The sequence below is a fragment of the Fusarium solani genome (assembly GCF_023522795.1).
Source record: "Fusarium solani strain SB1 chromosome Unknown bctg00000010, whole genome shotgun sequence".
NCBI lineage: Eukaryota > Fungi > Ascomycota > Sordariomycetes > Hypocreales > Nectriaceae > Fusarium > Fusarium solani.
In genome coordinates this window covers 939,232-956,008 of record NW_027072147.1, presented here as the reverse complement: position 1 = coordinate 956,008, position 16,777 = coordinate 939,232, and the positions used below count along the sequence as shown (strand labels likewise).

The following is a 16,777-nucleotide window of genomic DNA, read 5'->3' as shown; positions in this document are numbered from 1 at the left end:
ATGGGCTTAAAACAACGCGAGGAATTTCACACCACTTAATATATGAGGCTATATAAGAACTTAATAACCCTCCCTTTGATAATTCGAAAGAAAAAAAGAAGAAATAAAGAATTAACTCGAACGCTAAGCTAATGCTAAGATAAGTAATATATACCAGGTAGCTACCTAAAACTCAAAGGGCCCTTTGTACTTGAATGGATGGTTGCCCGATCCGTTGAAATTAACGCTGAAGTAAAGTCCCATACCCTCCTCTGTTATGTTAAACCCAACGCAGGGATACATTTTCCCATACCTAAACCTCTCATCGCGTTCCTCGAAAGCATTTCCTATTGTGGAGTTAGCACGGTGGATTAAGATTTCGCATCTCTGTGCTGGTAACTTGCCCATATTCAACTTCTTGCCATTGCGCGTACAGAACCCTTGTCCTGTATCTACGTTCAAGCAAACACCCACAACATCACCAGACTTGAATTTGCCAGAATCTCCAAAGTCTGAGCTCGGAATGGTTTGTTCAGTGCCCGATTCGATGAACAGCGCCCCATCGCCACCATGGTATCCCCATGATCCCTTGAACCAACCTGGTAATTGATCATTGATCTTGCTCAAGCCACAAAATCCGATCCCAAGCCATCTGTATTTCATCGTGAGCTCTGGCATTTGCGGGAGGTGGCACAATGTCGATTACAACTTACCGACACGCTGAATCTTGAAGGACCTCCACCTCAAAATAAAAATATTTTTTAGATGGGGGAATGCTATGATCGCTGCGCATGCACGCGCGGCTGGCACCCCTCCACGCCCCAATAACCTCGACATCTGCCCAAGGTTGGCTGTTAGACTGTTGGGTTTCTAAGTAAAGAAACGAGGACAACGTACCGTGTACTTTCGAGCAATGGTCATGACCCTCGGTGGTGCAGGAAGTGCCTTTGACAATCGACTCAGAATGGGTCCCGATCAGGGCTGTCGGCTCCCTATGTTTGTGTTGCATCTTGGTGTCTGAAGGCTGTAAGTTTTCGACTAGGCTTATCAAAGTTCCATCACGATCGAAACGTGTGGCGTAGTCCACCAAAGACCAGTTGTCTTCGTCCAGCCCCCCTTGAGGGGCATCTTGCTCCTTCAGTATCTGCACGAACTCGGCATCACCAAGCAAGATCGCTAGATGATAAGGGGTCCTAAACTTCTTCCATCCACCTCGCTTTAGATCCGCCACGAATTTTTTGATTGGCTCTTGAGCGTCTGGATCAGCTGTGTAATTGACAAGCCATGGAAAGGATTCGAGACTCAAAGACGTGTCCGCAAACATCCCAAGTATACCCCCAATGAGGCAGTGGAAGACACTGAATGATGAAGGGGTGAGTTCTTCAAGGAAGCGGAGTCGATGTTCAGGGGTAGTTCGGTGATCCTGGAGTAGCATTCGGGCGGCATCTTTGCGGCCATACCATACAGCTTGTCTTAGTGGCGTTTCGCCTGTTCTGCTTTTTTGGTGAGGTTTGGTAGATGGCTGCTCGAGCAGGAGAGCCAAGCTTTTGGAATCTTCCGCTTTGACAGCATAGTGTAATGGGGTATACTCCCACCACCCCGTATCAATCTTGTTCACATCAACTCGTTCACTGCCTTCGTATTGTAGCAGCTTTTCCACAACGTCGCTATTCCCATTCACACACGCCCATGAGACAGGTGGCTGCCCATACCCCCCGCCCCTAGTGTTGATGATGTTGGGCCATCGCTTCAGGATTTCTGGAACGATTTCGGACAAACCGTGTTTGCATGCGGTGACGAGTAGCGACTCTTTTTCATTATCAAAAGGGCATGTTTGCACCTGGTGTGGATCTTCGAGTCCTAAAAGATATAGTGCAACATCGCCTTTTCGTCCAATGGCCGTGTGTAGTGCAGTCCTGCCATCCGAATCTGTTGCCAGCAAGTTGCATTCATTCGTGATCAAGAAGTCGACCATTTCTCGGCCACGAACGTAATGAATCGCAGCCTTCTTGTCATCGTCAACCTCATCAACAGAACTGGGACCGGACGCATCTAATAATGCTCGGGCGACATCGATGTAGTTTTCCTGGACAGCGAACATGAGCGCTGTAGTGTTGCGAGAGTCCTTCGCTGATGGCTTCGCTTGCAAGTCTTTGATGAGAGTGTTGGCCACGCTGGGACGGCGGCTGAGAATTGCGTAGTGCAGAGGCGTTCGACCGTCATTATCCCGGGCCTCGACGTCAAACCCTTTCTCGCGCACCAATGTGCGAATGTTGTCGTCGTTTGCGACCTCGACTGCAAAGTGAAGGAAGGATTTTCCGTTGCTGTATCGACAGTGAGGCTCCATCACAAATTTCAGAAAAAGGTCGAGGCTTTCCTTGCTTGGATTCTTGGGGAACTCGTTGCTGGGAGAATCATTGGCCTCTGAATCGTTGCTGTGCTGCTCTTGGACGGCGCTTTCCGGACCCTTCGCTTTCCACCTTTGCACGAAGTAGTCGACAGGGCATCTCCCGGCATCGTCGAGCTCATCAGAACGCGATCCCATTTCCAGGAGTTTAGCGGCAATCTCTTCATGCCCGAGCTTGGAAGCGATGTGAAGTGCTTGGCGACCCCAAATGTCTTTCTTGGCGAGAAGTGCCTTTGCTTCAGCTGTGGACATGGATTCAACAATTTCCAGACAATCGAGGTTCCCGCTTCTTGCAGCCAAGTGAAGAAGCGTCATGCCATCGATACCACTTGCTTGGATGGCCCTCTTGCGACTCTATTCGCTCAGCTCGTAGAACATGTCCAAAAGGGTGTCGCCCTTTCCTGCCATGGCAGCGATATGGATTGGACTCCGCCCTAAATTATCAAGCATGTTGGGCAACCGCTCAATTACTCCCTGAGAATACCGAGCGACGATTGAAAGATCAAACCGGTCATTAAAAGCACAGTAATAGTGGTACGGAGTCCATCCAAAGAGGTCGCGAGCTTTCGCACCCTTTTCTGGTTCCATAATAGATTCTGTTAGCAGAATTGACTGTTCATGGACGGATACAAGCGGAAAGCCATAACTAACCAGCTCTCATGATTCTCTGTAAGATGTAACGTTGAGACTGTTGTGCTATAAGCCGAGGCTACTCATCAGGGTAGTTGCTTCGTGTCACTCACGTCCTCCGAGTCAGAGATTTGAAACATCGCAAGGTGGCACCACGTAAACCCCAGAATGTTCTTGGCAAAATCTTTATCTAGGTCAAGAACCGGGCCTGTTGGATATTGAAGAACGCTGTAGAGTAAGCTGTGGCGGTACTGGCGGCGGTAAACAGGCGCAAGCTTTTCCATGATGGTGGTGAACTTGGGCGAGAGAAGTTCTTGCGCAATGGCTTCGAGCTCATCGTCCAGATCCCGTGGAGACTTCATCTGTTCATCGTACGGCTCATAAGCGAAGGAAAGGAAGTCCATTGAAGCCACAACAATGCCAACGCTCAATCTGTCTTCCTCGCTTACCTTGTCTGTTTTGATCGTTTCAAGGAGCTGCTCATGGCAGATGGCTGTTTCTACCCATCCCCGGCCGGAGCTAACACGGGGCATGAGCTTGAGGATTGCCTGATTCGGCAAAAGGTTCCTAGAACTCAGCGCTGGTATCATGCAGAGAAGTATGTCGGTAGTGCTTCCTAGGCCGTAGGATTCCATCTTTCGGACGACTTTGGTGAGTTGACGGTGGCGAAGCTTGATTCGGAGCCAGTCCTGGGCAAAACTGGAATCGTATGCGTTGAACTCCTTGGGGCTTTCTATCTCTACCTCTTGTTGGATTTCATCAATGCCAGGGTTGAGGCAGTTCTTCGGTAGGAACTCAACAACAGTCCACATGAAACTGGTGAAAAGGTGCTGCGCCAAAATGGTGTGGAGGCAATCATTCGAGGCAATACCAAGCTCCCGCGCGGGGCCTGTGCATGTTTAGATCGATCTAGTTTTGACATGTGTAGGCGGGTTCAAGGGATGGGCCATGGGGTGCTTACCATTGTGCGGCTTGTTGCCGTTGAAACCAATCACAAGATCAACATCACTGCTCCTTGCTCTGCTCCAAAGTCGTCCATGGCCCTCGGCGTTGTTGGAGTCGTCACCGCTGTTGTTGTTGTCTTCCACCGCAGGATCACTCTGCTCAGCGATAATGCTGTCGACCCACCAAGAGATATCCCGCTTGAGTACCTCATCGTTCAAGTTGTCTCCGATGATACGGCCAAAGGTGCGTCTTGAGTCATCACCAACCTTGATGCGCCTCCAATCAGGCGATGGGTCACCAGAATCCTGTACCAGACCTGTGGCTGATCTGCCTTTTCCCAAACCCCGTCGAGCGCCCCTACGCTGTTGCGCATCCTTTGCGTCTTTAGCCGTCTTGGCCTCGTTGCTAGCCATCCAGAGAGAGAGTACCGCATCGATCTTGGCAACATCCACTTCCCACTTACCATCTGAGCTCCTTCGTACCACTGGAATCTTTACCTTATCTGGTCTTTCAGACACGCCAGTGGATGTGAGTTCCGTGGCTTCAATCCGCCAGTTCACATACGAGAGTGGCCCTTCGCTTTTATCCCCTCCCTTAGAGCGTGGCGAAAAGTTGTTCATGAAAAGCTCAATGGGCTGCGATAAGGATAGAGCGCTCTCTGTGGACTTGGATGTGAAGTGGCATAAGTCGCCTAGTCTCTCCCGCACACGGATGAGTTGTTGGCTCGATGATGTTTCGAAATCTGGACCGGTTCGACTGTTTTGGGATGTAGTACTGGAACTTTGTCGTGCTGACTCGGAAGTGGCACTGGAGTGTTGTTCTGACTCGGATGTGGTCGCTTGACTGGTAGGCGTTGATTGAACAAAAAAGGCATTCTGCTGCTTTGGATCCGCAGTCCTGACTCTCCATCGGCAGAAATCGCTTGGTAACTTGTCTCCCCCATAGTTCTCCTCTCCTCTCCTTTTCTATGCTGATGGGAGGTTCGAATCTTTGGATAGAAAACGAGTTGTGTCGCCAGAAAGTCGAGCTCGTACCCTTCAAGCGCAGGACAATGTGCCGGGACCTTGCCTAGGCGTCTTCGGATGCTAGCTCGAATGAGTGCCATGATGAAGATAGCGCCGAGCTGAGCAATGGAGCAAGGGAATGCAAGGCCACGGAGGCCCATGAACTGGGCTACAAACCCAAGGCCTGCCGAAAGAGCAGCGCCAACAGTAAGCCACTGCCAAAGCCCCTGAGAGTGTTAGACACAACATTCTATCACTTTCAAAGTGATAAGGTGAGAGGAGATATACTTCATTTTTCCCGCCGCTACTTGAGTATGAGCCTCCAGATGCCGAATCGTCGGTGAGATGATGCTTCTTGATGTCATCATCTCGCCTGGAGGTAATGACCCGACGCTTCGGGCCAGCCAGTATGATGTAACCTTTGAAGGATTGGTCATTTACCGTCTGGTATCTTTGGATCCATACCAGTCGAGGAGCATTCTGCTGGGGCTTCGCTTTCTTTCCGTCCGTCTTCGCTCCGGCAAGGTTCACTGCCTCCCAGGAATGTTCAATAGTGCTGTGTTCGACGATAAATGAACAAAGTCCCGTGCCAATCGACAGCAAAAGAGAACCAGCAGCATAGCAAGGAAACCCGTAAACTTTGATCTCGAAGAGGCTGGAGGATCCAGGGTCCAGGCGATAGGCTATCGTAGCCGCGATGACAATCAGGCCGGTTTGGAGAAGGACAGCGGCGACGGCTGCCAGAATGAGCTCGTGCCGCTTTTTCAGCGTATTTTGATCGAAGTGATCGGATGAAAGGTTCAGCTGAAGATTCGGTGGACCACTAAGAGCCGGCTCTGTTTGGGGAGGGAGAGGGGGGTGGCCGGAGTCAGTGGAGGCAGTCCCTGCACCCTTTTCATCTCCTGGAGGTGTCAGAGACGCAGATCTGAACAGATCCTTTATCGTGCTAAGGGGGTATCGCCATAGGCGGCGGGAAAATGCCAAAGCCGACTCGGAGCATTCTTGAATCATGGTCACACTATCACTAGAGTAGGCTTCACGGGCATAGTTGTTAGCGAACATGGCCAACAAAGTGCGGTTTTGACATACGTTTGCACACCATCAGTTTAGACTCTCCTGGCTCTCTTGAAGTAGCGGTCCGAAGAGAATGGATGCCACACGACTTGTCCTCGAGCTCTTCACCGGCGTCATCGGAACGTTTGTACTTCTCCTCGAGTGCGTCATACTCATTTGGGAAAATGAGATATTGCTCAACTTTGGGCTTACCCATGGCCCGGACGATTGAATTGCCATTGAATAGTTCGCAGACCTCGCCGGACGTGGAGGACATCAGCTCGATTTCCGCAAGGGCTCGGTTCTCCCTCGCGCGTCCAACGAAGGCCTTGGCAACCTGCATGCCCTGGACCCGGATGGCGGCCGGAATGGCAGTAATGATGCCCAAGGGCACCATTGCAAAGATGAGGTGATCAACCCATGTCAGGCTCTCGCTCATAAACTGCTTTGCAAAGGCATCTCCAAAAAGCGCAAGGATTCTGGTGATTGTGTTGGTCAGCTAAGTGCGTCGTCGAATCGATGGTAGGCAGCCCTACGGTGCAACGTCTGTGAGGAGATTGAAGGCGAATTCGGCATCATCTGCTGCGGCAGCAGGAGTCGCCAGGACTGCCAACAGCAGGAGGCGAACGCCCCTGGTCGTCGCAATATGGTGTAACATCGGCACTTGAAGCGAAGACGAGTAAAGAATTGGTCATGATGGGTGAAGATAAGGCGGGAAGGGGAGGTAAGGATCGTCACAAGTTTTTGTTATCGAGGCCTGTCTTCCAGCGATCAGGCTGCCACGTCTCATCTGCAACTCTTTGCATTTTCAACCCGGGCCCGTGATGTACTGAGACCCGAGTCATCATTTAGAGAAGCTGATAGGCTCAAGGTGTAGAGCGATGCCAATAGGAATCCTGGTTTGAGGCAGGAAATGGAGTGGCCGAGATAATGGCGTCCAGTATTAAGCAACCCCCAGCCCCCCAAGACAAAACTCCTACCAGTAAGAATAATTGACGGGCAAAGGTAAGCGCGAGCCTGCTTTTCAGCTGGCCAGGGTCCTTCTGATTTGAGGGCATGATCAATGTCGGCACCTTTCGCAGGTCGTGATTGGCCCAGCCGCGAGGGAAAACCAACATTCAATGTTGTTGTCCTACACAACCTACAGGAGACCAGTTGGGCATCAAGCTGATCAGTCCTGAGTAACATTATCTCCAGGGACGAAACTGGAGACTTTTAAATAATATATGCTCACCGTATGTAAGCCTAACTAGATATTATATACCCGAGTTCGGTCGGGGACTGTCGTGTGCGAGTCGCTCATTGTGGAGGATGCGGCTAGCTAGAAGTACCGAGGCTCCGGACCGGTTGGATAAGGGAACAGAGGGAGTAAAGGTACATAAGGGGGTGGGATCTATAGGAAGAATCAGGAATATTACATCACGTTACCTACCTTCTAGAAGCTCTATAGCCGAAGGCATCAAGCATCCGGTTCAAGGAACTCTAGTCCATGTAAACTATTTAACAGAGGCCACAGCCAAAGGAATATAAGCAAGGCGACGCCGACGAACCCAGGACAGCCGGCGTCGATCACTCAAGACCCCGAGGCAGCACGTCTTATCACGGGTGTGACCAATCTTGTGGCAAATCTTGCAGCTCCTTCCGACAAGATCAAGTAAGACGCCCAGAGATATCCCTACCAAACCATGCTCTACCAAATGAATTCAAAAGAACATAATGGGCTTGCAGGCGCAAACGTGCCACCAGTCAGCAACGATCTAAGCAGGTTGGAGGCACTCCTGTCCGAACTGGCTGACGGTGTCGATGATGATCTCAAAATATGGTTGAACGCATACGCAGAAGCTTACCTTGCAAACAATCCATCTGCACAGAGCAAGTCGCTGTAGGAACGATCTTCTGGCTTAGTTAACCCATCAAGGGCCGGGCTTCAACTATAATAAAGAACACGTTGAGCTGTAGGAACAGTTCAAGGCCGTCTTCACAGAAAACGACATCCCCCCCCCCCCCAAAGTACTTTTATGGAGGCAAGGGCCGAAACTATCTCGCCCATAATCCCCTGTGCAAGCGGTTCAACAAAATGGCTGCAGTGAATGTAGTCCGATGGCGAGTCTCGAAGGTGGTCGACTACATCAGGCATATCCAAGGTCAATGTGCCTACTGAGAAGGATGGCGAGCTACTCAAAGGCGCGAAGGGTGGTGTAAAGTGGGTGTGTCTCTACCACCATGAGATTATCACCAATCATATTTCTCAATCCTGTTCCCATTCTGTTGCCAGCGGTTGTATACGAGGGCTGAACATGCCGACATGTCAATCCCCTTTGAGACCGAGGCACTGAACATGTTGCTCTGGAAGAGTCGAGAGATCTTTTAGGGCCAGGAACTGAGAAACAGAGGACAGAACCTCTGATTGACAAAAGGCAACTCTTGTCCTATGCCAGGCATTGTCGTATTGGCTGCAAGAGTCCGGGCACGGGCCGAAGGTGCGCGGGGAAAGACAAGACGAGCAGGTCAAGCAGCTACTTGCGGGGTCTCCACGCCCAGAACTGATCTCCAAGGGCCAGTCAGGGACCGAGCTGGAGTCTGGGGAATCAAGGAGGAAGATAAGGTGACGTTGAACAGGGATGATCCCCTTGTCAGAGAGATCATCTGCAAATACCAAAAAATGATCTACCCCCACATCTTCTTCCCGCTCGGCTATGACCCAGATTCTCGGTCCGGCCGCGGTCCGGCTGCTGGTCCGCCACAACTGAGGGGAGGCGGAGCTTGACCAAGCCAAGAAACAACATGGAACATGGCGGGCGAGGAAGGCTAATGTAGTCTAAATAAGTTTAATTTGACCCTAGTGCATAATTCTCCCCGTAGGGAGTTCGTGGTGATCAAGATTCTGATCTTGGGATCAAGTGTGCTTGCTCAGTATAGCATAGGTAGATACCAGTGCAATAAAGTCTCTCCAGAGCATGTATACATCGTGCTCAGACTTGTCGCCTCCATAGACTCGCCGCCAAGTGACTTGTACATAGCCCCTCAGAGCCAAGCAATTATGTCGCAATGGATTGATGCCTTGGCACCGACTCGTGTAGGCCCAGGCTAGCTCCCCCTCCCCGCCTGTGTTTACCCCAGAAACCATCGCCCCATGTCGAGTCGATCAGTCGATCCGAGGATAGATGTCGATCCGAGGCTATGGGGCGGCCCTTGGATGTACTTTGACCGTCTCATGGTATCATGTCATGGACCAAGACATCTTGGCCGGGCCTGGCTATAAATATGTATGCCCTGACGGGAATCCTCGCATATCCATCACTCCTCAAGGCCATTGTCTCGACATCTTCTACAACCCCTTTTATTTTAACCCTTTGACTCGCACTTCGCCATGAAGGACAAATCGCCAGGCAGCGCCGCAGCAAGCGTCCAGATTGCTGAACGCCCCGACAATGTGAACCTTTCCGACAAGACCGGCTCAGTTGAGAATGCGGGCTGGAGCGAGGCAGACACAAAGAAGTTGATCCGCAAGATTGACTGGGTCATCATACCTTTTGTGGCTCTGCTCTATCTCCTGTCCTTCCTCGACCGCACCAACATTGGCAACGCTCGGCTCGATACGCTTGAGGCTGACCTTGGCATGTCGGGCCTCATGTATAACAATGCCCTGGCCGTCTTCTTCCCTTTCTACGTTGTGGCCGAGATCCCATCCAACATGGCCATGAAGAGGTTCAGGCCATGGATCTGGATCCCCTCGATGATGGTTGCGTGGGGCATTTGCTGCACCCTGATGGGAATTGTTCAGAGCTACCCGGGTCTGCTCGTTGCACGAAGCTTCCTCGGTCTGACTGAAGGTGGCTTGTTTCCTGGAATTGCCTACTAGTTGGTGCCTCGAACACTCATGATTGTCACGTTTTTGGCTTACTTTGTATAGTATCACAATGTGGTATCGACGCCACGAATGCGGCTTCCGCATGGCAATTTTCTTCTCTGCAGCCACAGCTGCAGGTGCGTTCGGCGGTCTACTAGCTCGCGGCATCATGGAGATGCGTGGTGTCGCAGGGCTCTCTGGCTGGCAGTGGATCTTCATCCTTGAGGGACTTCTCACAGTTCTGGTTGGTACGTTGACATACCCTCCAAGCATGACCATGTCATCTCTAACCATATTTCTCTTACCAGCCCTGGCGTCTTTTAAGTTCATGGCCGACTACCCCGAGCGAGCAAAGTTCATAACCGAGGAAGAGCGAAAGCACATCCAGGAACGCCTGAGGCTTGACCGATCGTCACTAGCGGATGAGTTTGACACAAAGTACGTCTGGGACGCTCTTCGTGACTGGAAGATCTGGATCCACATGTTCATGGCCACTGGAACCTTTACTGGAGTCTACTCTTACTCTTTGTTCCTGCCGACAATCGTTCGCGATCTTGGATACTCCAACACGACAGCTCAGCTTATGAGCACTCCTCCATACATCGTGGCATGCGCAGTCTGTGTTGGAGCTGGTTGGTGGGCCGACAAAGTGCAGCAACGAGGCATCTTTATGATTGTCTTTATTGCTATGGCGTAGGTTCCCGAAGCCATGTTGTCTACTATGGTGATGTGCTAATAATCTTTCAGCGCAGTTGGGCTCATTCTACTCATGGCGGTCCAACATGCCGGAGTCCGATACTTTGGCTGCTTTCTTCTCGCCTCGGGTCTTTTCCCCAGCGTGCCTCAGGGAATTGCCTGGAACAGCAACAACATCGGTGGTGCCCTCAAGCGAGGTGTGGGAATCGCCATGAACGTGAGCTGTGGTAACCTCGGAGGTGTTGTCGCAGCATACCTGTTCCTGAAGAAGGATGCTCCAAGATACTTCCCCGGCTTCGGCACGCTCCTGGGCTGCCAGACCATGGCGTTCATACTGGCTGTGGGCATGACCATCCACTTGCGCCGCGAGAATGCTCGGCGAGATGCATCGTACAAGCCACCGAGCGAGTACACTGAGGAGGAGAAGATTGCTGAGCGGGAGAGGGGCGATGATGCAAGCTTTTTCCGATATACGATTTGATCGTTGGGCGCTTTGGATTGAGAGCCTAGGATAGGATACCACATCATGAATGAACACGCATGCTCCGGTCATTTCATCACATCCGCGGCTCCGATTGATGTATCGTGGGACTTGGATGTATTGGTGCAACTTCTCTTTAAAGGCCTCGTCAATTTTAGTACTCAAAGTCGGCGAGGCTCTCTCAGAGCATAGAAGTGTCTAATGTCTTTCACCGGCCATCAGCCAATTGGAGACTCGGGTCCGCGCAGTTCAACCAGCCGAGGGAGGTCATGCTGCCCCTAAATCGGCTTCTATCGAGTCTTTCACACAGATATCTTCGAGAAAGAGACAAATGAAGGAGACCCCAATGAGCCGCAGGCCTAGGAAATCAGCCAAGTCTGCGACGCAAGATGGCAGTTCATATAGTCAGAGTTTCTCTAATAAACCCAAACGTAATTACCTTCCTTATCCGTCCAACACGTCTCCATTACAGCTTCCAAGCATACCGGGTTACTATGCTTAACTTGCAGGGTTGTTCAGGCTAATCGAGCTGACCAATCTTGACTGTTCATCACCAAATTTCACAACGGAAAAATAAACATCGGAAAACGTGAAACCGGAAATGCTGTTAAACTTTTCTTATAGGTGGCCTTTGCTCAGGGCTTGACTTGATGGGGCAATCATCTCCCGGTGCTAGTTGGGGTGTATTCGCAATGGGCCGGGGTAGCCATGTAAAGCCTATTTTGAAACGTTGACACATTTAAGAACCGTTCCCCACAAGATGCTGATTGATATCGTCTCCCATCACTCATACCTTCTTATATTCTTCAGTTGGGTGATTGAAAATGCGTTGTGGAATTCTTGAGTTGTTCCTCACCTCGGCCCTTTGGGCTGCTTCTTCTGGTGCCGTGACACTCTTTGTGGCAGACTCGGGTGGTAACCTGACCACATTGGCTCTCACTGGCTCTGATGAAAACTATGATCTGGCTGTCACTTCGAGGACGACCGACTGTCAGGCCAATCCTTCGTGGCTGACGCTCGATCACCCAAACCGAGTGCTCTACTGCCTCGACCGCGGTGCGAGCACTTCCGTTTCGGGATCCCTCAACTCTTTCTCCATCGGAGAGGGTGGAGTCTTGAGCCGTATTGGTCGGGTTACTGCTCCTTTGAGCGGCGTTGCTGGCGAGATCGTCACCACTGGTAGCGGAGCGAGAGGTTACGTGAGTGCTTCATAGTAAGTAAACAGACCTACTACGTTGATTAGTTGTCCCAATGAGAGCTAATATGGCTGTAGTAACCGAAGTGCGGCGGCTGTATATGCCCTTGGTGAGAACGGTGCCCTCCCAGGGACCGAACCTCTCCAGCAAATCTTCCCAAACATCAGCAAGACGGGCCCAATTCCTTCCCGCCAGGACAGGAGTTATCTTCACCACGTCATCATCGACCCTAAGCAAAAGTACATTGTCATCCCCGACCTCGGCGGTGACTTGTGCCGTGTCTACACCTACGACAATGACAACGTCGCGCCTATCAAGCAGGTGGGCGTTCTCAAAGCTGATGCCGGTACCGGCCCTCGCCATGGTGTCTTCAGGGTCATGAAGAATGGGGAAACCTTCTTCTTCTTCAATGGCGAGCTTAGCCAGAAGGTGTACTCTTACCGTGTCAAGTACAAGAGGAATGGTCTGCAGTTCACCAAGGTCTTTGAGATCCCTGCGATTGATGCCAGCCTCCCTTCTAACACGGCTCCTACCAGCGAGATCGCAATGAGTGTAAGTGCCACGACTTCCCGTTTCGAGAAATGAAACTCACCTCTATTTCAGCCAGATCAACGATTCCTAGTTGTTTCAAACCGTGAAAAGTCATTCGCCAGCTCCCCTATCAAAGGATCTGGTCCTGATGACACCCTGTCGACTTTCCGCATCAAAGAAAGCGGCAAGCTAGAGCGCGTGCAGCTAGCCCCGGCCGGCGGTTGGCAGCCCCGTCAGTTCTCATTCAACAAGGCCGGAGACAAGATTGCGGTTGGTCTCCAGACTAACAGAACTGTGGTCATCTGGAAGCGGGATCTCAAGTCCGGTAAAATCATCTCGGAGGAGGAGGGTGGTAAGCTGGGACAGGTGCAACTTACCGGATCTGTGGTTGCTACGATCTGGGATGAGTAGATAGTTTACCTAGGAACATATTAGGTAACCTCTCATTAGCTTATCTATACTTAGTTGCTTAAATTACCATATAATTTGGAGACGAAACTCACCTAGGGGCATTTACTGTCAATGACAGTCAGGAGAAATGAACGGCATGTCGAAAAGAAAACGCCTGGCACTCAGCCCAGCCAACCATCTGCGCTGTCGTTCCAATTCAAGCACCCACTGGAAGCCTAGCAGTCTGCCTACGTCAAGGCTGGTAGACAACTGAGCTCCCAACCGCTTGAAATTTTGAAGCTACAAGCTACAATGTGCCAACTGCGCCCGGCACTGCCACACGGGTCGGCATTCAAGAACAGTGATTGCCTCGTTTCAATATGCACCTCTTGGGTTGTTTCGCGGGCAACAAACGCCATATCTGCAACGGCAAATCAGCTCGACCAAGCCCCGCTAGGCATTTTCTTCTTATTATCTCCAATTCCGGCGTGCTTCCTCAGTGGATAGCCACCTTGGCGAGGCACTCTAGGTTGACCAGCCCATCTTGGCAGCGTGATGATAAAATGGTGTGCCATATGCTCACTAAAATAATCGATGCGCGACAGATTACCCTTTTTCTATCATACAATCCAAGTCCTGTCCCAGGACCTCTGAGTCCCATCCAGCAGCCGCTATGGCCGAAATCCTTGGTGCAACTTCTAGCATAATCACCATTTGGGATGTGGTGAACAGAGCCAAGAAATTGTACGGCAAAGCTAAGAATGCGCCAGCTGCGTGGAAGCGATACTCGGAAGAGTTGGAAAGCCTAGCCCATGTGAGACACAAGCTCGCCGCATCCAACAAGACGCGATTCTGATGCAGTACAGGTCCAGACAGTTCTTGCGAGCATGATCCAAAACTCACCTTGCATCAGCAGCCAGATGATTCAGATTGAAGGCAAGAGCCAGAGTCTGGTGGCGTTCGTCAATGAAAGACTTGAAACCGTCAGAAAGGAGGCAGCGAACATCCTGGACCAGTATAGAGGACTGGAGAAGAAGTCTTCCACATCTGAAAAGTTCATGCTGATATTTCAGAAGTGCAAATTCGTCTTAGCTGAACAAGACATTCGGGACTTGATACAGGCGGCTGAGCATGCCAAGTCCTCCCTACAATCGGCACTGTGTTTAGTGCACTTGGAGACCCTGGGTTCTTGGTATGGTGGCCTTTGCAAATGCCGAATACTCGTCCGGGCTGACACAATGACTTTAAGGCAACAGCAAACACAACAAGACTTCCAAATTATTCATGATAATATGAGAAAGCAGGCGGAGGCATTGCAGACACTTGAGAACGGCAAAAAGCTCAGCCAGATACCTCTACCAGTTTCTCCTCCTTCCAACTGCCAAAGCCCTAAGAGACCCGTCATAGGCGTTCGCTCACTCACAGAGAAGCTCAGGTTTGGCTCAAAGTCAAGCACAAAGACGTTTGCCAGACACCAGAGACCGGGGTCAAAGACGCCATTGCCAACTCGTACCCAGCCAGTGCTCTCCGCCAGGCGGACTGGGGCTGGGCTGGAGAAGAAAGGAGGAGAAACTCAATCCTTAGGCGGTCTAGAAGCGCCTATTGATGTCTACGACGCGGAAGATGAGGACGCGGAAGAGGAGACAGATGATGAACCCAGTGACGGTGGTGGTTCATCACCGAGAGAATCTGAGATGGCGGGCCTCGACGACGGGACCCAGGAACGGGAATACGATATTATCTGCCGCAATGGCCAGATACTAAGCATCGGCACTGACACTGAAGAGTACCGATCTGCTTTCAGTGATGATGAGACACGGGATGCGACGACCACTCGACTTGTTGATGTCGTGGAGGCCATGACTGACGAAGAGTGGACAAGATGCGTCGAATCTGGTCCCGAAGAGCTTTACGCCTTTCTTACTTCAGCTCCATGCACGGCCGCTTGTTCCGACGTGGAATCCATGGATGAGGAATCTCCTATCTATATGGACCTCCAACAGCCGACCTCTGCGTTTATTGGAGAGACGGTTCACTTGCAGGCATGTCTTTCTCACATATCGAAATCCCTTTTATTTTGTGTTTGGTATATTTCCCTCACAGAGACATGCCAGACCCTCGCCATCCAGGAGCCGTGCCAGCGTTCATGCCAGCATGTAACTCTGGAAATAATGGACACCTTGTCCACCTCGAAAACGCTCCCCTACACCATTCCCCTCGAGTCCATGAGTTGCGATGCGCTTCCAACTGCAGCAGCCGGGACCGATTCAGAATCAAGCTTCATCCTGAAATCCTTTGAGAGATGCCAGGGCGGGAAACGCTGTGTTCATACCGTAGTGGAGGCTAATTCCTTGCCTCAACCACATGCAAGTTGCGTACTCCCGGTCAGCATCCAGGCTTGGTTGGATGATAATGCATGGGAATCGGACACGCCGACAGAGAGAGCCGTCTCGGATGCAGAAGACCGCGCTTTCCCTTCCGAGCCTGGGCAAGGGGATGACGAGCTTGCTTTCGCCTTGTTGGAAGCTATCAAGCGTGCGAGTTGCTCCGAAAGCTCCGAAATCCCGGATCAGGTCCAGTTCGATGTCTTGGTCGGCTTCTTGAAACTGACAAAGAAGTACAGCCTTGGAAAGCCGTACTTGACACAAGGCAAAAAATGGACTGCAGCCCTGCTACCAAGCATCCCAAAGTCGCTGGATAGGGACGCGGTAGCCTGGCTTTGGGTTCTCTGGAAATTTCAGATGGGCCCCGAGTTCAAGAAGTTGTCTGGTATAATACAGCAGCAGGCGACGCATCGCATCGATCAAGAGCCGAATGAGTATGGGGTTGAGATGCCTAGACACATCGTCGGTATGTGGGAAGCATATGCTCACACCTATATGACCTAGCTAATGACCTTTCAGATACAATCGAACAGAGAAGGATTTCAGTCCTCTCCCAAATCAGGGGTTGTCTCACTTCGTTGATCAAAGCTTCCCGGGACCAGTACGCAGATTCTTTCCAGGAGGAGGAGGAGTTTTGGATTCATCACCGAAATGTGATGAGTTCTGCCTTGACGGTGGGGTTCTTGACACTTGAGAGCGGGAGATTCTTGCCAGATGATCAACAGGCCGGGAATCCCGACTTCCACGGCGTGAGCTTTGTGGATGCCTCCAGGTGGGTTAGATCGATGATAGATCTAGGAGACTGGATGGTGAGAATCGTGCCGCCGGCTAGCAGGATGGCCGCTATTTTGGCGACCCTATTGTCCCCTGTCCCGCTTTTCGGTGTTGCCCTGTACACAAGTGGCATTTCTGCTTGTTTATCTTCGACGGTCTCTGAGGAGCTACGGGGTCTGATTGCGAGGTTAGAGGCTGAAGATTGGGGAGTTGATTTGGTTTGATATGGTCCCAACCATTCTTTCATAGTCGTTTCTCATGCCCTCCACACTTTTTCTTTGACAGGTTGTTTCTGTTCTTCCCTTTTTTGGTCAAGAACTCATATCCTTGAGCGTGCAAAGGCCCCAGCTGGTCAATGGTCTGGCTGTCAATCAAGGAAGGCTTTGCATCAAGACTACTATATTTAATTCGTTTTTATTGCGGCGTTGATGCAGAATGACAGTCAGAACTCTGATCC

General features: G+C 51.1%; 4 protein-coding genes across 4 annotated transcripts; 3 read left to right on the top strand and 1 right to left on the bottom strand.

The window, feature by feature from the left end:
• Positions 1-165: 165 nt before the first annotated feature.
• MRS44_014361 (uncharacterized protein) lies at positions 166-6,676 on the bottom strand (the record flags this gene model as incomplete). The annotated part of the gene is made up of 11 exons (XM_065618376.1): positions 166-631; positions 693-816; positions 877-2,740; positions 2,858-2,982; positions 3,038-3,053; positions 3,130-3,905; positions 3,978-4,717; positions 4,996-5,192; positions 5,254-5,999; positions 6,055-6,497; positions 6,555-6,676. The coding sequence occupies 11 exons, from the start codon at positions 6,674-6,676 to the stop codon at positions 166-168; spliced, it is 5,619 nt and encodes a 1,872-aa protein (XP_065474448.1).
• Positions 6,677-9,388: 2,712 nt separating this feature from the next.
• MRS44_014360 (uncharacterized protein) lies at positions 9,389-11,045 on the top strand (the record flags this gene model as incomplete). The annotated part of the gene is made up of 4 exons (XM_046277341.2): positions 9,389-9,879; positions 9,932-10,116; positions 10,177-10,561; positions 10,616-11,045. The coding sequence occupies 4 exons, from the start codon at positions 9,389-9,391 to the stop codon at positions 11,043-11,045; spliced, it is 1,491 nt and encodes a 496-aa protein (XP_046127510.2).
• An 824-nt stretch (positions 11,046-11,869) lies between these two features.
• Positions 11,870-13,183, top strand: MRS44_014359 (uncharacterized protein; the record flags this gene model as incomplete). Its single annotated transcript, XM_046271424.2, has 3 exons — positions 11,870-12,258; positions 12,319-12,793; positions 12,845-13,183. The coding sequence occupies 3 exons, from the start codon at positions 11,870-11,872 to the stop codon at positions 13,181-13,183; spliced, it is 1,203 nt and encodes a 400-aa protein (XP_046127511.2).
• A 652-nt stretch (positions 13,184-13,835) lies between these two features.
• On the top strand, positions 13,836-16,544 carry MRS44_014358 (uncharacterized protein; the record flags this gene model as incomplete). The annotated part of the gene is made up of 3 exons (XM_065618375.1): positions 13,836-13,976; positions 14,029-16,012; positions 16,066-16,544. 3 exons carry the CDS (start codon positions 13,836-13,838, stop codon positions 16,542-16,544), a joined length of 2,604 nt encoding a protein of 867 aa, XP_065474447.1.
• Positions 16,545-16,777: the final 233 nt, after the last annotated feature.